The 26,807-nt window shown below is 39.0% G+C and overlaps 1 protein-coding gene across 7 annotated transcripts in view; it reads right to left on the reverse strand.

The window, feature by feature from the left end:
* Window positions 1–1,124: 1,124 nt before the first annotated feature.
* rgs17.S (regulator of G-protein signaling 17 S homeolog) overlaps window positions 1,125–26,807 on the reverse strand; it is a 27,781-nt gene continuing 2,098 nt past the window's right edge. For 4 of the 7 annotated variants that reach the window (XM_018265165.2, XM_018265170.2, XM_041564397.1 and 1 more), the window contains exons 2-5: window positions 22,136–22,313; window positions 9,786–9,875; window positions 6,462–6,696; window positions 1,125–1,785 (exon numbers count right to left, since the gene is read on the reverse strand). In XM_018265165.2, the coding sequence (XP_018120654.2) occupies window positions 1,597–1,785; window positions 6,462–6,696; window positions 9,786–9,875; window positions 22,136–22,313 (692 nt within the window). In that variant the 3' untranslated portion in view covers window positions 1,125–1,596. The remainder of the gene's footprint in view (window positions 1,786–6,461; window positions 6,697–9,785; window positions 9,876–22,135; window positions 22,314–26,807) is intronic. The other 3 variants (XM_018265167.2, XM_018265166.2, XM_018265168.2) reach the window with 3 other exon arrangements.

Below are 26,807 nucleotides of genomic sequence, written 5' to 3' on the forward strand. Positions count from 1 at the left end.
TAAAGCTTTGACCCAGCACCCACAGTAACTCCAAGACTGGATTAGAGTGCGAGCGTTTGTCTATATATATATATATATATATATATATATATATATATATATATATATATATATATACATACATATGTACTCAAAACAATTTTAAAAATGGAAAAAAAATCTAAACTAAAGCCATATGACCAATAAAGTTTGGTTGTAATGCTGGTTTCTACAGATCCTTGTTACTAAGAATGTTTAGAAACGTGTAGACGGATAGATATTTGACGTTGCTTTTAAATTAGCTATTTTTAAAGAACGAGTCTCTTTGTCCAAAAAAAGTAGTTCTCATTCAGTCATAATAAAAGACATATGCGTCATCAAAAAGATTTTCAAATGCTACATATAGGTAAACTTTCTTTCTTGAAATATTAAAGTATAAATCTATTTATTGTATTTTGTTTTTTCGCTGAAATACAGAATATGCTAGACAACAATGTTAAAACTGCTCGCCCAGGTTTACTTACATTTACAATGTACAGAAATGTTTTTTATTTTAACGATATCTGCTGAAATATTTGGTCGTCCATACAAGGTATCTTTTAAATTGCTTGTGCTTATTTGACATTGCAAACTCATTAATAAAAATATAAGAGAGCCACAATTTGGCAGTGAACATCTGTGGAAATTCCATTTTAATTTCCTCCCCGCAAGGATAATCAGCTTTAGTTGTGTATCTTTTTTTATACCACTGGAAAATGCCATTCAGTGTAAATTTGGATTATCCCTAAAATGCCCATCGGAAGGAATAAACATCAAGTCAAGGATTCATGTCGATATCTTAGCATAATACTGTATTGCACATAAAGTGGCAGATTTATCAAGGGTCGAATTTCGAATTTATGATAGTTTATAAAAACTACATTTTCTAGTTAAAAACAACCAATCAAATTTTTTTAAAAAAATAAAAAAAATTCAATGCGGGTGAATAGGATCGACCTGCAAACTGGAATTGAATTCGAATCGGATTCAATTTGGCAGGTTTAAAATGGCAAATAGTCGAATTCGAATTCTTAAAGGACAGTACATGATACATTTCTTAATTTGAATTCGTTTTTTTTTTTAAAAAAAACTTGAATCGAATTTAAACTATTCTCTAGTCGAATTACACTTAAATAAACTTGAAAATTCAAAATTGGAAATTCATGCCTTGATAAATCTGCCCCGAAATGTTAGAAACTACAGAGTTAATGCAATTGCCTATATATTGCAACAATTAATTGGTGTGTTGAGGACAGCTATTACCCTTGGACATGCAACATGAAATAAAACAAGGAGTCTGTTCATAGTCCACCCAATACATCATCGGAATGATATACTCAAGTAAATAGCATAGAAAACAATATGCGGCAATTCCAGTGTTGCTGCTTTTCAAACTCAAATATGAAGAGCTTGTAAAAGTGGAGACGGAGACCAAGCAATTTTTTTTAAAAGTTATTCTTCACAGTAGCCTGAGTAGTGCACGACTGGAGTTCTCCAGGAACTCATTGTCTGATGTTAATAAATTACATATTTGTTATTTTAAGAAAAACAAACAGATCTGCTATTCACATGTGTCAGCTAAGATTCAGTGGTTGAGTCTTCTGTACCTTCAAGAAGAGACTTATAGACGTGTGAGTTCAAAAACCTTGGAAAAGAGTCTCTGTGCATCAATGTGTATATTTGAAGCTGGGCATCTTCATACATGTGAGCGGTAGGGTCCAGCAGATTTCGGTTGATCACTTCACGCACTCTAGAGTCTAGGCTGACCTGCAGACATGAAAATTAGCAGCAAATTATTTATATCTACTAAGCAGTTTTGCTGGGTATACAGTATAAGTGACGTACTTTCCGTTCTCTGCGTTTTGATGGTATCCGCAATATATTTTAGGCTATAAAGAAATGTTATTATAACATCTATAACAATAATGGCTTACAGAGGTCTATCCAATAAATCACCCTGCGTGTCATGAGACACCAAATATTTTCACAAAACATAAATGCAATCATTCTGCATATGAGAAAACTGTTGGTGGAAGAATGTAGCCTTCAAATTTTTATTTGCAGCCATATTTTCAATATTCTGTTTGCCTGTATGACGTTCAACAAAGTCTTAGGGGCAGTTTTAACAACATGCTAATTGGAATTCTGTGCCAAACTCTTGTATTGGGTTTCTGAAACGTGAATTTTTGAGATTCACAAAGAGAAAACCCCAAATGTCATGTAAAATTCAAATTTAAAAATGTCCCTCTAAAAGATGGTAAATCAATTGTGTGAGTCAAGTTGACACTCAAGTTAACTGATCAAGTTAAGAGATTAGCATTTTCAATAAATGAACTAGGGATGGATCGAAGCCAGAATTCGGTTCAGGATTCGGGATTTTTCAGCAGGATTAAGATTCGACCGAATCCTTCTGCCCGGCCAAACCGAATCCAAATTTGCATATGCAAATTAAGGGCGGGTTTGGAAATCATATGACTTTTTGGTCACAAAAGAAGGAAGTAAAAAATGTTTTCCCTTCCCACGAATCGCCGAATCCTTCGTGAAGCATTCAGGGGTTCGGCCGAATCTGAAATAGTGGATTTCGCTGCATCCCTAAAATGAACACATGTTTTTTTCAAACTTTTTTGTATTAGGAAATCTCCAAAAAATGTGCCCCACCCCAATGTCCTAAGTGAAACAATCTAATCTCATGCAAAATTAACTTATTTTCTCTGACTTTATATATATATATATATATATATATATATATATATATATATATATATATATATATATATATATATATATATATATATATATATATATACACTTTCTCTATTGGATAATTTTAGTTTTGGAATGTTTGTCATGGCCAAGATAGGTTTAAGTCTGCAAATTGTTCATGCACGTTACTTCTAATAATCATTGGCAGAAAAACACTTTGTAATAACCTTCTCTTCTTAAATACCTGTACTGCCAAGAATTCAATTTATTTGCTTAGGATATTGCTTTCAACCTTGAAGTTGCACCACTGTATATTTATTAAAGTCAAAATGCCAAAAACTAGAAAAATTGTACTTTTTTTTTTTACTATGAAATCCAAATTTATAAAGCCCCAAGGATGGAAAACGTCAGAAAATCTGGCATCTCAGACCTACTGAGGTTGTATACTGTAAGTCAATGGGAGAGGTCCCTATCCTATTTAGACGTTTCTGTGGTATGCGCTGGAGTTAGCCGGAAAATCCAACTATTTCAGGAAAAAATCTGAAAAAAACCCCCGAGCGATTTGGGAAACAACTCTGAAACAATCGTACAATTTGGATTTTCGCTGGATTTCTTCATGTTTGTCCCTAATCTGACTGAATCGTGCTTTTTTATTAATAAATAAGGTCTAATTGTGGATTCTACTTTGGTTGGACTTTTTTTATTTAAATAATAAATATATTTTAATGATAAATAAGGCCCCCAGTATTCCTGTTGCTATACATTTATTTTTGATAGTGTCTAATTTACTTTTTCATTACTATATCTTGTATTTTGCTATGCTTTGGGATCTTTTAGTTCAGTAAACAGAGCTGAAAAGTCAGCTTCACAGGATGTTGACACACTGCCAAGAGCATAGTAGAAATATGCATGGACTGGTTTTGGGTCAGGTTGAAAAATGTACAGCTTTTCAATAAAACAAATGAATCTTTAACACTTATTAATCTATATTTTCTTTACATCTACTTGTCGACTAATCAATGAATTAAGACTTTCCTGCAATAAGACAGAAAGAAAGAAAAATAAAACATTTCCCTCAACCCAGGTCTGACAAAGCTTTCTCTACCTCTGTTATACACCCTTGTGTGTTTTAGGGCGCTGCTTTGCTTAGTCCGAAGTTATAGAAAACAAGTTGATTGACTGGTCCCTAATTAGTAGGGATGCACCGAATCCACTATTTTGGATTTGGCCAAACCCCCGAATCCTTAGCGATAGATTTGGGTGAATACCAAAGCAAATCCAAATTTGCATATGCGGGAAGGGGAAAACATTTTTACTTCCTTGTTTTGTAACAAAAAGTCACTTGATTTCCCTCCCCTAATTTGCATATGCAAATTCGGTTCGGCTGAATCTGAATCCTGCTGAAAAAGCCTGAATCCTGGCTGTATCCAGAACTGAATCCTGGATTTAGTGCATCCCAACTGATTAGTCACTGTTTTTTCTTCACTGGTGTCTATTATTTTTCTCTTCTCAGAAAATATACAGTGGAGATGGAAAACTTTCAAGTATAGACATTATGGCCTTTGTTCTTAAGGGGATTAGAGAAAGCAAATGTGGCTAGAGAGGCCCTGGTTTAATGTCAAATATGGTTTAAGTGGGCACTTTAGCCTCCATATGATATGCCTGCTGCTTCTCTGAGGGCTTTTTAGCTACACAGATGCCTCCAAAAATGTAATACTTAATAAAGACAGCAAACATATGCTGCTAATGTAGATGAGGCTAAATAAACACTGACCTATCACCCTTTATCACCTAGAATTAGTTTTAAGAATCTGGTCTGATAAAAGTGGTCGGATAAAGCATCACAAATACCAACCACTACCTCTATCTGTGTCCCTACGTCTATGCTAATCTGTCTGCTTTTTTGAATAAAATTCCCCAGAGCCAATTCACTACCTAAAGTATCTTGGTAAAGTCAAAACTCTGCTCAGTGCTTTTTCAAGGGCGCTGTCTTTTAAAATATTTTAAAAAAGTAAAAAAACATATTAAAAAAGGGTGAAGAAAATCAATGCTATCTAGAGGATTAGAAATTTTCATCCTGCACCTGAAATTCTTGTGTTATATTTGTTGTAGCATCAACAACGAGCCCTGAGATATTTCATCCACTACTTGAACAATTGGCTTTTGAAAGGTCACTCTAATTGTATTCTTTGGGCCTATCTATCTGTGGTCATAGTGGACAAAAAAGCAAAGCATGACTGAAAAATCACTCCAAAGGATGGAGAGACCCTTGACCAGTACCCTTCAAAGCAGTATTTAATTTTCTTTGGGCACTAAGTTATTTACATTAAACACATACGATTATTAAAGGAGAACTAAAGCCTACCTAAAGAAGCAGCTAGAAATGTTATTCATTATGTTTTAGGCTTCTATACCAGCCCAAGGCAACCACTGCCCTTTAGCAGGCTCTCAACAGCAGCTCAGAGTCCACTGATCATGTGAGTGTCTCAGACACTTTCCAAGATGGTGACCCTCTGTGACAGGTCTGAAATCCTGGATCATTGCTGCTATCGAGAAGCTGAAACTTTAGGCGGGTGCAATAACGTCATTATATAAAATATGGCATTTTTAGCCATATACTTTTTTTTAGAGTTTAGTTCTCCTTTAAGGAATATTTAATTTCCCTTTGTTTACAACCTCATTTCAGACCTTGGGGATTGACACTTTTCTATTCCAAAACAAGGCAATTAATCTGCCCTGGAGCTCCTACCTCATTTGAAGGTGGTGGTAGCTCCAGGGTTCTCCTTTATCAATAGACGCAACTGCCCAGAATTCAGAACAGAAGGCTGGAAGAAGGCAGCAGCACCAAGTGCCACAATACGGAAGTGCAAGGAGCTCATGTTGATGCAAGTACCACTGAATTTATTTTCACACTGTTTTCCACAATTGTTTCACAGAACTGACTGCAGCCAAGCCCTAGTCCTGTCAAGTTTTGCCTTTACATAACTCAGCAGTGTGTCTTCTAGAAATCAGTCACCAACTGAGTTTCTCCTCAAGATAAAGTCCTGCACGGGTCAATTTTTTACCCGCAACCTGCAATCCGCAACCCGGACCCGCATTCTTACCCGCTTAGACCCGTTACCCAACCCACAAGTACCTTATCCGCAACCTGGACACGCTGACCATCAAGAATCAGGAAGTGCTGTCATTGTAAATCAGAACTGACATCATCAGAAGTGGGCGTGATCAGAAAAAAAGGAGTAAAAGAGGAAGTGCTGTCTTTGTAAACTGGAAGTGACATCATCGGAAGTAGACATGATCAGAAAAAAGGAGTAAAAATGCTATTGAGAAGACCCGCGGCTCGAAGAACCGTGTCTATACCCGCACCCGGAACTTCTACCTGCAAGGTACCTCAGGTTTTGCTGGTAACCTGCGGGTGTCTGACCCGCTACAGGACTCTACCTCAAGTGTGTACTGAAAACAATGCTATAGTTTGGAAAAAACATCAGTTCTAAGGATGGGCGAATTTTTTCACCTTGTTTTGCCGTGGAAATGACGCCCATAGACTTATATGGCCTCGTGCGTCAACAAAAAAAAAGACTCGCGTCAAAAATTTTTTGCTGCGCAACAAAAATTTTTTTGATGCCCATACACTTTAATGGGCGTCGGCGACATTTCGCCAGCGGCGAATATTTGGCAAAACAAAACGGGTCAAATTCACCCATCCCTAATCAGTTTTTTAGAAACAACATAAACGCTACCTCTTTTGATGAAAGTATTGAGATATAATCTTCATAAATATTTCTAGCTTTATCTTCAACTATTTTTGTGTTTTGTTCATTCTTTAAGTCTTCACACGCTAACCAGAACAGAAGATTTTCTTCACTGTATTCTGTACGTAAAAATTCTCGGAAGAGGTTTTGTCCTGCAAGGCTTTTCATCATCTTGTCAAAATTGTGGGACCAGGACAAAATTTCTTCAACAGTAGGAGTTTGGCTGAAAAATTATAATACATGTAGTTTATTAGTATTATAATCCTTTCAAATTAGCAAAGGTACATATGCAAATTGTCTCTTTAGAAACATCAAAAAATGTGTAAAATGTAAATGTTTTTGATTATTTTTCTTGCACATTTATTATTTCTTTTTGAATTTCAGGTTTTCATTGACTTTACGTTTACTAACACAACTTGATAATCTTGAGTATAGCTGACCAAACATAAAGGGGGTTATTTATTAAAGTCTGAATTCCAGACTCTCGAAAAATTCGAGTTTTTTTTTTTTTTACTACAAAATCCGATTTTTTTTTTGTAAAAAAAAAAACCCTCTAATTTTTAGTGATTTATTATACCAATAAAGGCCAAATCCTAAATTTCATCTCAGACCTGTCGAGGTTGTATATAAGTCAATGGGAGAGGTCCCAAAGATATCCTAATCTGCGCCGTGTTTTGTGCAAAAATCAAATGATGTGGTTTTCGGGCAAAAATCCTGAAAACAATCCGATTTTTCGGGTGATTTTTTCAAGTTTTTTTCCAACACTGAAATTTTTTTTTGGGAAAATATATTGATAAATAAGGGGAAATAACCTGTAAGGCTTTGGTCAGAGTATATTTCAGAAAATTAGATAAATTCAGATTTTGATAAATAACCCTGAAGTTTTGGATGATTTCGCACATACTGCACCAACTTTCTAGGCATGCAAGCAAGATCCATTAATTTTTATAAAATAAATATTGGTGTGGTCATTGGTTTTAAATGGTTAGCCATACCTACAGTATATTTAGGCAAGAAAACATCAGCACAAAGACACAAGAGAATTGATAAATCACAAAAATATTTGCATTTGCATGATAAACATATTATTAGTTGATAAAGAACTAAGGGCAAATTTACTAAAGGACGAAGTGACTAACACTGGCGAAAATTCGCAAATTTCCGCAGGTTAGTGAATTTGCCCCTAAGAGAGAATGATATTTGCATCAATAAATCTGCCTCTTATGTTCCTACATCCATCTTGTTCATAACTATTTTTCATTGTCAACCTTATTTAAAAACTATATCGTATAAACCAATATTTTCTCACAGCTATTTTTGTGTGGAGACAGAGCTTTGCAGTCTCACTTTATACAGCAGACTTCATTCTGAACAACCATTGAGTTTAAAATAACTTGTTCTAAAAAGTCTCATCTGAGACTGCTGGCCATAATTTGGTTGCTGGCCAAAACCAAAATTCTACCTTCCCATCAAATACGTTTTTTTCCGCATTTAGATACTGTGGGAACTTAAAAAGGCAGGATTTTGATCTTGATGCATTACGTCTCCTGCCTTTTTATATTCCATTATACATTGATCTGTCAGATTTATGGCCTTATTTATTAAAAAAAAAATGGTGAGGTTTTACAGTTTTTTTCTACTAATGCACAATTTAAAAAAAACAAAAACAAATCTCTGTTTATTTATTTCAAAAATCCCAAAATAACAAACGTGATTGAATACAATGGTGGAAAAAAACTTCTAATACATCGAATACCTTGAATTTTTGAGTTTACAAGCTCAAATAACACAAAAATCTCAAATTTAAAAAAAATGCTTGAATTTTGCCTGGGACAACTCCCATTAACATTTACATGAACTCGGAAGCTTTTAGATACCAAAGTTTTACATTTGAGTTTTTCAAGTTTTTTTTGCTTAATAAATATCAAACATTCAAGTTAAATTGTGGAAAAAAAAATTGTACTTCAAACCTTGATAAATCACCCCTTATTGATAACCCCCCAAATCTCTGATAATTGGTTAGGTACAGTGATCACTTTACTCTAGTAATGCTGAATATCTCAATTATCCCCATCAGTAAATATTATTCATGTATAAGAAGCAACAGCAAAACAATAACCTTCTAGTGAATGTCATGGAACTCCAATGTAACTTCTAATATCCTCATATTTTGCAACTGTGGGTACTTTATTTATTATAATACACAAGTTTCAGTGAGTCATGTGACAGAAATTACATCAGAACTCACCGTTTATAAGGATATAATTTACAAGATACTCATGGCTTTTGTGTATTAATATAAATTAAGGCCTTCCTCTAGAACTCAGTTCTTTATCACTGTCCAGACTCTGACTGATGTGTGTGAGGTTAGCACTAATATGAAGCGCTCTACTGGCAGAAAGGAACACCATTGTGTAACATGAGAAGTTCCCTAAATTGTTATTTATCAAAATTCAAATTTATTTAATATCAGAGATGTTTTCTACTTTGAATAAACGTATATATTAAAAAAAATCTGAATGCAAAAAAACTCCAATGAATACAATTGTGGAAAAAAATATACCAGAGCTGGTAAAATTGAATACTTGAGCTAACAAGATAAAACCATTTTGACAAATTCGAATTGAATGAATAGTTAAAATGTTGCTCCCAACTCCCATTGACTTCTATATGACTTTATAAAGTTTTAGATGCCAATATTTTACATTCACATTTTTCAAGTTTTTTTAGCTTAACTAAGTACTTGATTTGAATTCATCATTTGAGTTTTAATTAGTTTAATTAATTTGAGTTTTAGTGCACAAAAACTTGAATCACAGTAGAAACAAATTGTTGAAATGTTGACAAATTAGCCAGTTAGTTGCTTAAAGGAGAACTAAAGGTGTACCAAAATGTTAAGCACCCTCCCCAGTGATTATAATTGCTTACCTGATACCCCAGGCTGGTGCTCCTGTTCATTAAAAACTGTGCTGGGTCTGTGTTTTTCTGAAGATGCTCCTCATTGCCACCTTCTTTGTCTTCCTTCTTATATTTGTTCCAGTCCGGAGGCGCATACAAAGTAAAGTGAAAATTTGAACTCTACTGCTGATATGCCTGCGTGGGCCCAGACAAAAGAAGGAAGAAGTGGAAGAAGGTGGCCAATGACTTCACTTTGGTTCTTGTTGGAAACACAAAATTGAACATAATTTCAGAAACTCTAATACCCTTGATTCCCCAAAAAAAAAGCTGGTTTTAGCTGATGCCAATGATTAAGAAAATGAATAAGCACACCGTAGGATTCAGACACTGCAAACATGTGGATAAAATACTCACCATTCTTCTTCAATCTGTATATTCTCCATTTTTGTTGTATGTGTCGGTCGTCCTGCATGCTCCCCTCTTTCTTCATTCCTAACAGTGAGGCTGCAATGTAGTACAACACTTTATTTTGTCTACAGAAAGTACAGCAACTCAAACAAAACAATTGATTAAATCCACATCTAAATGATGTTACATGTAAAGCCAGCTTTGTGTTGAAGTAAATCGACTAGTGATGAGCCGGTCGAGAATTTCCCGACTCACACCAACCCTAACCCGCTCCCTGCCAATCCGCACCAGGCCTGGCCTGCTGCTGCCCCTCTTTTTATAGACCCGTGCTCACAGTTATGTCACAAAAGGGGTGGGCGCAAGTCTATACATTTTGGCGCTGGAAGCAGGAAGTGCTAAGTTGTGGGCGGGGAGAGCAGGTGAAGAGCTTGACTCGGACCTGCCCGCGGCCTTAAGATTTTGTGCAGGAGTCGACCCGACCTGCAGGTCCTGCGGGATTCAGGCCGGCTCGCACATCACTAGAATGGACCCCTGACCCCAAAAAATTAAGATTACTCAACAGGGCTGACATACCACTTAATTTTGTCCTGTTTCTGTAAAAATTAAGCAGCAAAGCCATTGAGTTGATCAGAAAATATCAAAAATAAAAACACTGAGTTGATGACAAAATATGGGATGTGTCTAATTCTCTGCTATATATGATAACATGACAGATAACACCATTTAAGCGATATTTACAGGAAATCGTTATCAATGCTATGCAGGTCGGATACAGTATCCCTCTCCAAGGAAGCTACTTTACATCAGTCTACATAATATTGGTACTACTAAACTGACCATCATAATCTAAACCAAAGTCGAAATTAAATGTTTGGGCAGATTTGATAAAATTCAAACTGGGGAATTTTAAATGATTTCTAGAAGTTCTGAATTTTAACACAGTTAAGTGACATTTGCCAAAATAATTCATTTTACAATGGGAAGCAGCTAAAATGTAGTTGATTGAAGAATATGGTTGGGGATTAAAGCAGAACATTTTCTTTGAGAGCAGAGGGTTAGTGACACCCTTCTTCTCATCTGCTCAGAGACTAGGGGGTCCATCTACTAATATTCGAATTTCAAATTTTTTATACAAATCTCTTAAGATTTGTGGTTTTCCTATATTTCTTAAAAGCTGTTAAAAATTCGAGAAAACCACAAAAACCTTGCTGACGTGCTATAGAAGTCAATGGGAGCTGCACTGATCTTATTGGACCGCTTTTAATCAATTTGGGCTTTTAGAGGTTTTTGATTTTTACGTGAAAGTCCAATAGGATCATCCCCACAGCTGCCTTCTCGCCCTTCTATGCGGTCGAAAGAGCCCATCGGGTGCAAGGTAGGAGCCCCCCGCCAGGAGCACCTCCCAGGCCCTTCTTGATTCGACTGCTGAACTTCAGAGATTGTGACGCCATACTACAGGCAGCCAGACAAAGCCCAGATATTATGGTGGAAGGGAAAAAGGTATCCATCTACCCAGATTATTCTGCAGAGCTTCAAAGACAAAGAGGCACCTTTATGGCAGTTAAGCGTCGCCTGCGAGAAGCCAATTTGAAATATGGCATGCTCTACCCTGCCAAATTGAGGGTTCAAGCCGGAGACAGAGCCAACTTTTTCACCTCAGCTCAAGAGGCAAGCGAATGGCTTGATGCGAGGGGCGCTCCGTCCCCTAGAGCCAGCCCTCGCCGTCCCGACTAAAATGTTGATAGAAGCAGATGCTGCAGCAGGTGAGATCACTCTTGTTTATACCTTTCTGACTGATATGGCCTCACATTATAGCCTGAGCCGTATGTAGCAGACTCTATTCACTGGAGATAGGGGGAGGGCATCGCTCCACATGTACCCACACTGCTCAGTGCCACATGGAAATACCCTCTCCACCTCAGAGTAGACCATGGCTGGAACTTTGAAAGCCATAATTGTGGATTGGCTGCTACAGGCTGTTCTTGCTTGTGCTTTTGAGCTTTCAGAGCCACTCTTGATGCCCTACTTATGGAATACTCGAGACAGGAGCCCACACTCTCCTTAATGATTATGTGCCGATACTACACTTACCCATATCACAACCAATCAACTGAAGAATTCTCCCATGCTATGGACCGGAGTTCATCAGAAACCCCCCTCTATTGGGCGGATGGGGGAAGGTTGTCCACTGGGATTGATTTACACTGTCTTAGTATTCCTATATGATGTGCTTATTACCGGTACTGCACCAGTGCCTGATATACTTGGCTACTTCAGTCGGATCCTGCTGCAGTGATGACACTTAGGATCTCCCCATCATACTTGTGCTACTTTAGGTACCACGGAGACTCAGACTCTACCCCTGTACCTACGTATATTTTTGTTTTGAGAGTTATTGCCAAGTGCTACCCACTCCCCTGTTGGGATTGTTCGAATTAAGGGAAAATGTATCTCCAGGTTGGGAGGAGGATACCGGGTGGGGGATATAATGTTAATGGGTGTATTTTTTGTCTGTCTTTTTTCTCTTTCCCTTTTTCTTTGCTTACCTCTGTGAGGGGAGGTTTAAGGACTAACGAATATTGCTGGGGGTATGAGACATTGCTGTTGACAGCTATAGGTATCCCACGACGCTCGAAGCATACTCCAATATCACCTACAACAGTCGATCACTTGCTGGGTGACCACAGGCCCGTAGAGCCACCCTGGCCCCAGGGGACCATAGTTTACCTTAAAAATGACTATGGCCAGTGTCGGACTGGCCCGGCGGGATACCGGGAAAATACCCGGTGGGCCACGACCCTAGTGGGCCCCGCCGGGCCAGTCCCCCTCTCCCAAACAGTTTTTTAAAAATAATAAAAAAAAATTCGCCGCATAGCAGCGCCGTTTGCGCATGCGCGCTGAGCGCCGTTTCCGTTTGCGCATGCGCGATGCGCCGAGCAGGGATTCGCCGAACAAGTAGGTAGCGGGGGCCAGAGGGGGGCCCTGGACTCCAGTCCCGGTGGGCCCCGGACCCCCCAGTCCGACCCTGACTATGGCTCCTCAAAGTTTTAAACTACTGTCCTGGAATGTGCGTGGGATTAATGATAAAATCAAACGGGCAGTGGTTTTAGATACGGCCAGGAAATCGAGGGCGGATGTTATCCTACTCCAGGAGACTCATCTAGTAGGCCAGAGGGTTCGTGCACTGAAACGGAACTGGGTTTCGGTGGCATACCATGCAGACTTCTCAACATACTCCAGGGGAGTTGCTATCCTGGTTAGGAAGTCATTAAATTATCATTTTCACGCACTAACCTCGGATAGAGGTGGAAGATATTTAATCTTGAAAGCCCAAATTGCTGATACCACTTATATAATTGTTAATGTATACTTACCTCCTCCCGCAGATATTCAAATACTAAATGAAATCCTACAAAAAGTAGCTGCAATGGGCAACCATCGTATGATATGGGCAGGTGACTTTAACTTGGTCCCTGATCCGGCCCTAGATAGACTACACCCCTCCGCCCATGACACCAAAACTTTTGCCCGCTCGGTAGAAGCTACGGGCCTGATAGATATCTGGAGATGGCGACACCCCCAGCTTAAACATTATTCGTGTTACTCTGTGGCCTCTGCGGCAATGTCTCGTATCGATATATGTCTAGGTACAACTGAAATATTACCATATGTTGATTCTATAGAATACTTGACGAGGATGTGTTCTGATCATGCCCCCCTATTATTGTATCTGGGTGGCACCAATCAGGTTAGAAGGGATAAATGGAGACTACCCCCCAAATGGATAGCTCACCCACAGGTTAACGAACATCTCCTCCCTCTGCTGACACAATATTGGGAAATAAACCAGGACACTGCAGCAGAACCTGTAGTGTGGGATGCCGGTAAGGCCTATATAAGAGGTGCATATATCTCCCTTATTAAATTAGCACGTAGAGAGGGAGACCAGGCCCTCTCTCTGGCTCAAGACGCTCTAGCTAAAGCAGAATCAGAGCTGACACAAAAAGATTCTGACGAAAATAAACAGGCTATGCAATCAGCTCAGAGAGATCTGGACTTACTACTAGTTGACAAATACTCGCAACGGGAGCTTTACAGAGCAGCTGCCTGGTATGACAAGGGCGACAAAAATGGGAAGCTGCTGGCGCTACTGGCTAGGGGGGATGTGCCTAGGACTATAATACAGGCCATTACTAATGGAAATGCTCTAATTACAGACCCAACCCTAATGACACAACAATTTGAGACGTATTTTCACTCCACTTACCAATCACCTCCTGATGCCCCGTATGACAGGCTTAAGGAATTCCTAGATACAATAGACTTCCCAGAGGTCTCTTCAGACCTAGCCACACAATTAGACCAAGATATTACCTTAGATGAAATTAAAGATGCAATTAATGGGTTTCCTATGGGGAAAACACCTGGTCCAGATGGGATTCCGATAGAATGGTATAAGAAATATGTTGACTTTCTGGCCCCCAAACTCCTAGCTCTCTTCAATGGAACCAACAGGACAGGGGTATTGCCTGACTCATGCTATGATGCCTTTATTACTTTAATACACAAGGAAGGCAAACCCCCTGATAGATGTGATTCATATAGGCCTATATCCCTCCTTAACTGCGACATAAAGATTTTTGACAAAATCATAGCCAACAGACTTAAATTGATAGCGCCTGATTTAATACATCCGGACCAGACAGGCTTCATGCCCTCGAAAGCCACGGATATCAATGTGAGACGACTTTTTACTAACCTAGCGATCCAACATGATAATGTGGGGGGGGAATAGAATAGTAGTGTCCCTCGATACAGCGAAGGCCTTTGACACTGTTCAGTGGCAATACCTATGGGAGGTATTGACTCGGTATAAACTGGGTCCTAAACTTCGGAAGTGGATCCAGACTCTGTATGCGCATCCGAGGGCCAAGGTATTGGTCAATGGGCAAATATCCGAAAGCATATCTCTGGGAAGGGGCACCCGCCAGGGGTGTCCGCTCTCGCCTTTACTCTTTGCCCTGGCTATAGAACCCCTGGCCATTAGAATACGGGCGAATGAGGATATACAGGGCTTATGTATAGGAAACCTGACTGAAAAAATTTCGCTATACGCTGACGATATGCTTGTTTATCTGGCCAACTCCGGTGCAGCCCTTGAAAATCTCCTGACGACTATTTCTGAGTTTGGCCAGTACTCCGGTCTGAAAATTAATCGCACTAAGTCGGTAGTGTTTCCCATAGATCCCCTTCCCCAGGATTCGCTGAACACCTTACTACAACAAAAGTCGTAAACTCGTTTAAATACTTGGGTATAGTGATCCATAAAGACCTTAATAGGTATGAACAACTTAATCTAGATCCAGTAGTGCAGACCCTGACTAACAAAGTGACTGTATGGCAAGACCTACCTCTTTCTTTACCAGGCAAAATTAATATGTTTAAAATGATCTTTCTTCCCAAATTTCTATATACTCTCCACAACTCTCCTATAACCCCTCGTGCCCATTGGTTCACCAAAATTGGCAAAATAATTAGAAGCTTTTTGTGGGCAGGAGAACATCCCCGAATGAACTTTATGGTGCTACAGGCGCCGGCTTCTGGTGGAGGCCTGGCATTGCCTAATCTTAAACTTTACTTCCTTGCGGCCCAGTTGGTTTATGCCCACTGGTGGATTGTCCCTGATAGAAGCAACTCAGCGGTGGTATTAGAGGCTGCGGTGATAGGCTCCTTTGAGGCCCTTGCCAAACTCCCTTACCGAGGTGTCTCCCCACATCACGTGACCACTACCCCTATGCATACAGTGGTGAAAGCATTTCAGAAATCTCAAGACCTGGTTCGGGGAACCTCTACAGCCTGGTCCCCCCATACCCCGTTATGGGGCAATAATCACCTCCCTCATTTTCGCTCACTTCCAGACATCGCCAGGTGGGCACAGATTGGGTTTAAAACTCTTGGTGATATAGTCACTGGGGGTGACTGTAAAACGTTTGCCACAATCCAACAGGAACTCCACCCCCACCCAGATATGCTATTTCGTTATTTGCAATTACGCCATGCTTTCAATGTACAATTCCCAGTAAAACCTGTGAATTTAAAGGTGACGACCCTTGAGACCTACTTACACAGGTTAGACCTCACAAAACCCCTATCCTGGTTATATACGATACTATCTACCGCTGGTCCCTCTCCCCTTGAGAGAGTTAAAGGAGAAGGAAAGCCCCAGGGCGCAAAACCCCTCCCCCCTCTCGTGTATTGCCCCCCCTCCCTCCTCCCCCCTGGCCTACCCCTCCCGCTGGGCAAATGCCCCTAACTTGTTACTCACCCCTCTGCGCAGGTCCTGTCCACGGAGTTCACAGTCGCCATCTTCTCCCACGCGCGTCTTCTTCCTGCTCTGACCGGCGTCTTCTGGCGCATGCGCAGTAGGAACAGGTACCGGTACAGCTCTATTGCGCATGCGCCGAATGTCACGAAATCGGAAAACTTCGTGACATTCGGCGCATGCGCAATAGAGCTGTACCGGTACCTGTTCCTACTGCGCATGCACCAGAAGACGCCGGTCAGAGCAGGAAGAAGACGCGCGTGGGAGAAGATGGCGACTGTGAACTCCGTGGACAGGACCTGCGCAGAGGGGTGAGTAACAAGTTAGGGGCATTTGCCCAGCGGGAGGGGTAGGCCAGGGGGGAGGAGGGAGGGGGGGCAATACACGGGAGGGGGGAGGGGTTTTGCGCCCTGGGGCTTTCCTTCTCCTTTAAGGGCAAATGGCAAGCAGATATCCCTGACCTGAATGACGAAAAATGGAAGGACGCGCTACAGCTTGTAACAGCGCTATCAATATCTATGAGGGACAGGCTTATACAAATTAAATTTTTAAATAGAGTTTACTTAACCCCCTACCGCCTGGCTAAAATATATGATACTGTGTCGGATCAGTGCCCTAAGTGCAGAGTGGAACCTGGTACTATGTTTCACATATTTTGGTCCTGTCCGATAATTCAGAGGTTTTGGAGTGCAGTACTCCAATACTTGAATGAAAAGCTTGCACTACCAAGTATTCGTTCGCCAGAAACCTGTCTGTTGGGGATAATAGGGGGTTTGCAGCTGCACCCCTATGCTAGATTATGTTACTTACAGCTCCTGTATTATGCAAAGAAAGCCATATTAATGCACTGGAAATCGCTCAACCCTCCCACAATAAAATCTTGGAAAAAGCTGGTAAATGACTCTCTCTCGAATCAGAAACTGACCTATCTTTCAAGAGGATGCCCCGGGAAATTTGAAGCGATATGGGGTACCTGGTTAAATGTGCAATCTGGTTAACTGCCTGTGTACTAATATAATGGATATGTCATTTTATGCCTTACCTCCCCTCCCCCCCTCTCACTCAACTTTCTCCCTTTACTATCTCTTTACTGCTCTTTAATTGTGTTATGTTTGAAACTTTAAATAAAAAACTTTTTAAAAAAAAGTCCAATAGGATCAGCACAAATCCCATTGACTTCTACTAGACCTTCAACAACTCTTACCTGGCAATTTTTTTTACTGCTTTTTTACACTTATTTACTAAAACTCAACTTTTTCTCACTCTATTAAAAAAAATTTTGACCAAACCAATAATTTTTCTCTAAAAAAAAAAAATAGGTGTGAGAAAAAGTGGTGACAAAATCATGCAACGGTTTACATTCAACGCTCTAATTATATGACTTTTTCGAGTTGACGTCCAAAAAACCTCAAATTGATCAGATTATCGAACAAAAACCAGCACAAACCGCCTGAAACTGTTGAGAATCCTGAAGGTAAAAACGTTTCAATTGTTAAAGGCACAATCTGCCATTGACTTCTATATAATTTTGATGGGTTTAGCTGGAGTATTTTTGAATTCAGTTTTTTAGCAGAGTTTTTCTCCTTTAAAAGCTCATCCATAAAAATTTGAGGTTTAATAAATAAATCTGAAATTTTCAAAACTACAAAAGCAATCCAAGGTCCGGTTACAATGTATACCTAGCACCAAACTGAAAATGAATAGAGACAATAGGGCTCATTTACAATGCAGAATGTGCAAAGAGTAGCAGATCTGGTGCTAAGAGTAGCATTCCCAAGGAACACGGTCTTTTGCATTGTAATGGTCTAGCACTTGCTCCCGGGGAACAGAAAATAAACCCTCTTAAAAAAAATTAGAAAAAGAATATATACTGTAGGAAATCTATTCATGAATGTTATTGCCTTGTTTTTTCTAGGGTGATATTTAAAACCACACAACTATAAATAGAAGCTATAAATAGTTTTTGTTTTTTTCTGCATAAATGATATGATGGTACAGAAGGGTTTTTTTTTGTTCCTTGATTACACAGTTCCATTACAGAAGCACTGGTTTATCATGTGAACACCAGCAAATCAAAGCAGCACAGCATGTCTAAGATGGAATGCTCAAAGCACTTTTTATAACCTGTGAAGACTGCATGCATTCCTTAATTTTCACTCTCCATACATAGAAAGCATTGATAAAGATGATTCATTGCTTATGAATGGTAATGATAAGTTTCACAGGGTTGTTTAATGGATTTTTACAACTTTTAGCAGAAGGAGACAAATGACCTTGTCAATAACATGCAGAATATTTGTGTTGCAGGCCTGGGTTCAATGTAATATTAACCATATATTCCAAACTTGCATGCGCTGATTTCGGCAAAATATGAGTGGGTGTTATAAGATTCATAGCTTTTGAGGGCACTAGCACATTATATCATAATTTAATAGAGGTTTACAGCTGTATTTTTAGAACTGAGATTTGATTCACTACCTGTTCAGTTCCGAACCACTAAATGTGTTTTGGGGAAGGACTACACGGGCGTTTTCGGCAGGCGTCCAGTCGGATGCAACGGAAATAAGGTAAGATATAAAAATGTCTGATGAACTCGCATGGTTGATCCGACGGGACACGAGTCGTGACGCGATGGATCAACGCTGCAGCCCCATCTGACAATGCTATTGCTTACCTTATTTCTGTTGCATCCGACTGGACGCCTGCGTTTTTGTGCAGCGCGTCGGATCTCGCCGAAAAAAGGTTTGCATTTCAGTATGATGAAGCTTATATTATGTTTTCATTTTTGCAATAGTTCTCCTTTACACCAAGCAGGTCAGGCAACCCTTTAACCAGTAATATAAGATATATATATATATATGACTGTTGGGATTGTACATACATAGTTAAATCAGGTTGAGAAAAGACCAAAGTCCATCAAGTTCAACCCCTCCAAATGAAAACCCAGCATCCATACATACATACACTCACACTGACCCCTCCATACACTCACATTAACTATACACACAAATATATATATAAATATATATATCTACAGCTGGGAAATTGACAATATGTCTAGCCCCATGTCAGATTTCAAAATTGAATATAAAAAAATCTGTTTGCTCTTTTGAGAAATGGATTTCAGTGCAGAATTCTGCTGGAGCAGCACTATTAACTGATTCATTTTGAAAATTTTTTTTTTTCCCATGACAGTATCCCTTTAAAGGTGACCCACCCCTTTAATAGGAGATGAAGGGAAGCTGCTGTGAAGCACATGATAGTTAACCGGTTGTGTGTTTTGTGGAGGGGAACAGGGCAATGTTTTATGGAACATAGAATTTGAATATCAACATATTGTATAAGCTTATAAAAAAAAGGCTGAGGAGATGCAAAACCTAGTTAAGAGGATTTGCAGTAAGCATCAGCACACACAGTGGGTCTTTATAATGAGTTTATTAAGTTACGAAAACACTGGGTCTGGTAGGTTGGGAAAGGTGACTCAATAGATCAATTTAATCATATATAACACAAGTTTAGCTGCTGGATGTCTTTATGGAGACATGCATAGCCATTCATGAAGGAAGAAATCTTATCACCTTTCAAAAGGTTTATTTTTTTTTTCCTCCCTTAAAATTTGTGTGTTTGTTTTTCATTTGCTTTCTCTGAGTTGATATGAATGTTTAGCATTGAAATGTATGGCTTCTTCCCAGCTAAGTTACTGACTAGAACAAAAGCTACAAATACAATAGGCAAAACCATTTTTTTCTCTTCTTATTGATGCTGTGGCTGGACTTCATTTCTGATGACCGGTATATTTCTACTGATGCCATCTTGTTAGAGTATTATAACAGTTGTTCACCTTCTAAACTCTTTTTACTACATTTTTTTGACAGAATTCAACTGCTTTCCATCTTTTATTTTTTACAGTTTTTCCAAAATCGAAGTTAAAGTTTAATGTTCGTGTCTCTGGTGTTTCAGTCTGGCAGCTCAGTGATCCAGCTGCAGATTCTGAACTGTTACAATTTGCTACATTAGTTCCTACATTATTCAGCAGCTTCTCTGGAATATTATCGTATCAATTCTAACAGCAGTTTTTAGTGACACTCGGGGATTCTGCTCAGCAGGGACAAAGATAACAAATTTATCAACTAAATGTTACACAGTTACAGGGGGTTATTTATCAAAGTCCGAATTTATCACAATATGTTCTGCTACAAACTCCAATCAAATCCGCATGGGTTTTTATACGCTTATTCGTTATTACATTTTCCCGAAAAATTGCTTTGCTGGAAAAAGTCAGATTTTCACATTTTTTTCATCCAATTTTCTCCCGAAAATATTTTATAATTTATTGCATAAAACCCAGCGCACATCAAAAAATCTTTGGGACTTCTCCCATTGACTTATATGCAACCTCAACAGGTCTGAGATGCTGGATTTTCAGATTCAGACTTTTCCACACTCAGGGTTTAATGAATTATTAAAAAATTGTGATTTTATAAAAGTCTGATTTTATAAAAATAAAATCACGAATTTTTAGTGATTTTTGCATTCAGAGTTTAGTAAATAACCCCCTTAGAGTCTGTGACCCCCCCCCCTTCCAGAGCTGCTTCACAAAGACATAAGAAGGTGAAAATGAAACTTTACACTTCAATATTGGAAAAATTGCCACAAACAAAGTAATTGGAAAAATACTTTATTTCTAGTGAACAATCCGAAAATAACACAAATGAAAAAAAAGGGTTTGAAAGTGAACAACCCCTTTAACTTGAGAACATGAGGGTTAAAAATGTTCTAACCTGCAACTACACTAACCCACCCCTTCTCAACTGTGGCCCCATCTCAAGATTATGAGACTATACCACCAATGATGAGGCTATGTTACTGGAGCCCAGCCACAAAACACTGTGTAATGTAATGTAATGTGTGTGCTGAAGCTGCAATGCCAACCTGCCACTGACCTGCATCCAAAGTGACGGCCCATTTTTCAGGCCAAATTCGTTGGTTTCGGGCCAGCACATACATCACTAATACAAACAAAAGAGGATATATGGTTATATAGGTATGGGGTCCGTTATACAGAAAGCTCCGAATTACCAAATAGCCATAGACTCCATTCTATACAGATTTTAGAAAAAATGTATTTCCTTTTCCTCTAAAAACAAGCCTATTGGGTTTGTTTAATGTTTGCATGGTTTTATAGTAGACTTAAGTTATGAAGATCAATATTACAGAAAGATCAATTTTCCAGAAACCCTTAGTCTACAGCATTCTGGATAACAGGTCCCATACCTGTAATAAATGCAAATAATTGGTATATTCCAATATGGTTTCATGTGTAGAATGTGTTATTTGCCTTTTTTTGATCAAACAAACTACAAAGTTGTAACCTAATTTAGGGGTTCGTTTACTAAAGTGCAGTCAAGTGCACACTTTATCAAGTGTGATAAAGGGTTTGACATCCGAAACATGTTGTGTAAATAAACGCACTTTGCAGTGATTTCTGCTTGGGCTTTTTCCTACTTCATGAATGTTCTAACAGTAGATGCTTCCAAGTCGCATCTTAATTTTTTATGAAGCCCCTACAAAATTCTCAGCGCAGAGCTCCGGGCCCTGTAAAAACCGCTAGTTTGGATCTTGCGTGCATTTGTGCAAACATGTGAGGAAAGGGGGCAGGGGCAGAGTGGGCACGGAGGGCCTGGCTTAGGGGTGCACAATTTAGAAATCCGGGCCTGATCATTTTGATAAAAGAAGATTTCTGATGCAGAAAACCTGATATATATTTGGAAAAGGTATAACAAGGGTTGTACAAAAGACCCTAGGGACACAACCATGTACAGTATACAGATATAGCAGAACATTTGCACCATTTGGAGCATACAGCAAGTTCATAAGGGATGATTGCGTAGGCCCGTGAGGTTTGCTGCATCTACATACAAAAAGGACATAACATTTGTTTATAAAGTTAGAATAAGATTAGCTGCCTTGTTTTAGGTAAAAACATTTAGCCACTGACCAGAAGCTTTATTTTATTATTTAACATTTTATTTACCTGCGTTGGATATGGTACCAAATAGACTGCATGACGTACCATGAGCAGCTGCAACAACAGCACCAACAAAAGCAGCATGTGTTCGGTCTTTGATTCCCACCAGGAGCTTGAGACACTGTCGAGATTTCTTCATTTTGTGCCTGCTGCCTCTTTCTCATTTCAGCAATGTCCACAGTGGCTACAAAAAGACAGCAGGCAGAGACTAAATACATACAGAGCAGAATATTTTCAGTACTTATAAATAGAAGTGTCACGGATAACACAATGTCTGCTGTGGATATCAGGACATTGTTCCTAAATTGTGTACAGGCTCTGAGCAACCACAAACATTCAGAGCTGCTACATTGGCTTCTGGCTAATTTACAGAGTGGCTGCATGATTCCTACGGCTGGTGTTTTCTTCACTGGTCTATTTTAGTTGACAGAAACTGACACTGCCATTTCCCATTTAGTTGAAAGGGAAGTGCCAGGTGGCTTTTCAGCCAGAAGATGCTTTTACAGAGAATCCGAAAGATCTTATTCAAGTACCTGCCAGACCATTTGGTCTGAAAACCCAGCAGTGTGTGTTTTTGTCTAACAGATTTGTTTCTGCCAGCATTGTTTTATGCTCAAGCTTGCCAAATGTAATTGTCTTCTATAAAAAAAAGTGAGCAGAAATCTACCTTGGAGATACAGTGGCTGTGATCAACTTAGATTTTGCCAATAATTATTCATTAACTGATATTGGCATTAAAGGACAAGGAAAGTCTAAAATAGAATAAGGCTAGAAATGCTGTATTTTATATACTAAACATAAGCATGAACTTACTGCACCACAAGCCTAATCAAACAAATGATTTATGCTTTCAAACTTGGCCACAGGGGGCTGTCATCTTGTAACTTTGTTAAACATCTTTGTCTGACCCTGACCCTGCACATGCTCAGTGTGGTCTGGGCTGCTTAGGGACCGTCATAAACAAAGCTGCTTGAATTCTGCATGGCTGGGAAGTAAGGCGGGGGCTCCCCCTGCTGTTCATAAGTATGATTGTTTCCCTGCTCAGCAGTTAGGGACCATCTGACAATTCCTATCCACAGCAGTAAACGAAGGGAGAATTTCACTGCATACAGTCAGGTTTCTTATAAAAACGGTACACATTTTTTAATTAAAGTATATTGAAGATAGGTTTCTTTTTCATTAAAGAAAGTAAAAATGGGATTTTATTTTTTTGCCTATCCTTGTCCTTTAAACATATTTTAAAAAATGTGACAGAATAATAAATTACAAAGAGTAATGGAACTGATTGGACCAGTGTTGCTAGTGGAGTACCACAGAGTTGCACTAGATCTAAGTGCATGCCTGGAGCGCAGACATGATTCCACGTACACTTTCCTCCGTATCACACTACAATGTGCCTCATCTTCTTAAACCTAGGTTCCTCCGCTGGATTGATACAAATCTCTGTTGGTTGGGGAAATGTTGAAGTTTTTTTGTGAATAATAACCTGTGCTACTCTAGGCGGTGTCACTTAGTAGGGATGATGGGCAATGATCGCTATATTTTCTGCACATTTTGCACTGCTCTAAACAAAGAAAAATTGTAGCAGGTCTGTATTCCTCCATGAATAAAGTGCTGCCTGGATTTGGTAGCACCTAAATCATGAAGGGCAAGAAGAGGGCTGTGGACTTAGAATATACCTTCTATATACTCTACACAATGTTCCTCAAGCTATACCCAAATCTCAGTACCATTCATTTGGAATAATAATCACTTGGATCAAAATAGTTCCTGCTGCAAAACAAGGAGTATTCTATACTATCTACCAGTTCAATTAAGATATATTAATTGAAGGTCTGTTCAGAAAAAAGATAGTCCTAATACAATGTTTTAATATAAGAAGTGGATTACTAGAAGGATTTCCCCTAAAATCTAAACTTTTGTTGCATTTTTAAAGCCTGTTAATTATAGTTACTGGCCCACAAGAGGCATCAGGATGCGATTAGACCTTATATACTGTAAGTAGCTCACATGGGACACATGCCACCCAAAACATTGCTGAGCTGTTTCCATATGCTTTCTTTTGAGATTGGTGAGCGCTGTCATGAGAAGTACAACAGTTTGTCATTACTTCAAGCAGATAATGGACTATGGGTAAGCTGAAGTCACAATGGCAGTGGACTATGGGTGTGCTGAAGTCACGGTGCCAATGGCAGAAAAGGATAGTGCTGTAAGAAAACAGTTAATAGCCTTTTCTAAGCTTTAGTCTGAAATTATTCAAATACAGTATTTTGCATTGCAAATCATACTATGATCTGATAACAAACAAAGAGCATGTGCTTCACAAAGTACAAATAAAGAGGAGGAAATATCAAGCATTAAAGGGCAATGATCCAGGCTGAATCATAATACTGTAGGTTTTTACATTGCTACATTGATTGCCAAAAAGTCTGTGCCCATACAAACTGCACCCACTACTTGATTAAACAAACAGTTGCTTCATCTCAGGCATGTGTCTCTTAAAACTGTATTTATACAGGGTCGGACTGGGGGGCCCTTGCTCCTGCTGCGACCTGCCTCCAGTTTACCCCTTCCCTCACACATGTACATACCTTTCTTTTTTCAGCGACCAGTGCAAGAGAGGGAGTGGGTCTGGGCAGGTGGCGCCCACCAGGTATAATCCCGGTGTCCTGCTGGCCCAGTCTGACCCTGTATTTATATATCACTGGCACAAATTTGCACTGTGTTCTGCAGTAATTGTTCATGATTCACATCAGCCCCTGCCACCCTGAGCTAATTCTCTATGGTCTCAAGCCCATTCATAAAACACACACAGAAAGACAAATTCAATGGGAACTAAATTGGGTGAGGACTTTCATTAGCACAACGACGGTGCAACCTGCATCTCAGCGCAAAGAAATTCTGGCATCTCATAAAGACAGTAACCATTTCATTTCTACTGCAAGAAAATAGCTACTGATCTAAGGTTTCGTACTGCAATGGAGAGTCCAAGAGACTTAACTTTGTATTTCTAAGATAAAACCTGGAATTCTCAGGCTCTGGGGTATTCGGTATGGTGCACCTTATTCAGGATTCCATTCGGGATTTTGCCTAACTATATTAGAAAAATTTTATTTTACACAGCCTGTTTACATAGTTTTTATTTGTACACTGAACAATTCCTTTAAATTCACCAACATATTGGCACCTCTCTCCCCCATGAATTCAGCTTACCTTGCTTTTTGATTTTAGTAACAAATGTTTTGGGGGTTTTAAATCCAAACTAACTTCATTATGAATTATTAGGAGTGGATACAATATACAGTTTAAGAATGTATGCAGATAATGCAACCCATCCAGTTAGATACATGTATGGGATCTTTTATCTGCAAACCTGTTATCCAGAAAGCTCTGGTCATCTCCCATGTGATTAAATATTTTCAAAATGATTTCCTTTTCCTCTGTAATAGTATCTTGTACTTGATCCCAACTAACATAATTAATTCTTATTGAAGACAAAAAAAAGCCTATTAATGTTTAAATTATTGTTTGTAGACATAAGAAATGGAGATCCAAATTACAGAAATATCCCTTATCTGAAAAACCTCAGGTCATGAATATTCTGGATACCAGGTCCCGTACCTGTATAAAGATATGAGTGAGGAGTTAAGTGACCATATAAAAGCCCAAGACTGTCAGATGTAGGATATATTGGTCATAGAGCGCCAAGTTTCTTGTACAGGCATAGGGGCAAATTTACTAAAGGGCGAAGTGGCTAACGCTAGTGAAAAGTCGCCACCGCGACGTAATTTCGTTACTTCGTTACTTTTTTAAGGGTAATAGGCTGAAAAGGATCATAATTTTATTGGGGGTACCCTCCTTCCCCCCTACATTTCCTAACATAAGGCACCTTAACTATACAGTGGGCGCATGTATAGGGCAATATAACAACTCTATTTTATTTTATGAAGCTTTCCCAGGCTTGTGTAGTGTAATGTATTTGCTGCTACATATACGTCTATTGTACTTTAACTTGGCGCCGTATGCAAATTAGGCATCGCTAGCGTAACTTCGCTTTGCTTGATGAATTAACGCTAGCACAACTTCGCTACCTTTCGCCTCCCTGAGCGCAATTTTGGATTATAGTAAATTAGCAGCGAAGTGCGGCGAAGCCAACGCTGGCGCAACTTCGAAGGTAGGTAAATTTGCCCTATAGAATCTAGCATCAGGAATGTGCAGGACCTGCAGATTTCTGTATAAGGGATATTTCCATAATTTGGATCTCCATACTTGGTAAAACAATTAAAACGTTAAATAAACCCATTCAGATTGTTTTTCCTCCAATATGGATTCATGCAGCTTAGTTGGGATCATGTACAAGATACTGTTTTATTATACAGAATCTTTTTTTTTTAATTAGAATTATTTCTAATACACATATACATACAGTAGAAATTCAGCCAATTTTATAAGCATGGTGTTTGTGCACACGGCATGTACATGAGACTACAGAGGGGGCACAGACTTTGTATATTTGAGGGATGGACACAGACCAACAGTATTTACACAAAAGGTCAAGGAATTTCAGAGGAACCTTCATGTGTAAGATGTGGGCTGTCTATCTGGAGGAATCTCATATCACTATATATATACAGTATATACAGTATATATAAATATATATACACATCCTGACATCAGA

Source organism: Xenopus laevis, chromosome 5S (assembly GCF_017654675.1).
Source record: "Xenopus laevis strain J_2021 chromosome 5S, Xenopus_laevis_v10.1, whole genome shotgun sequence".
Taxonomy (NCBI): Eukaryota; Metazoa; Chordata; class Amphibia; order Anura; family Pipidae; genus Xenopus; species Xenopus laevis.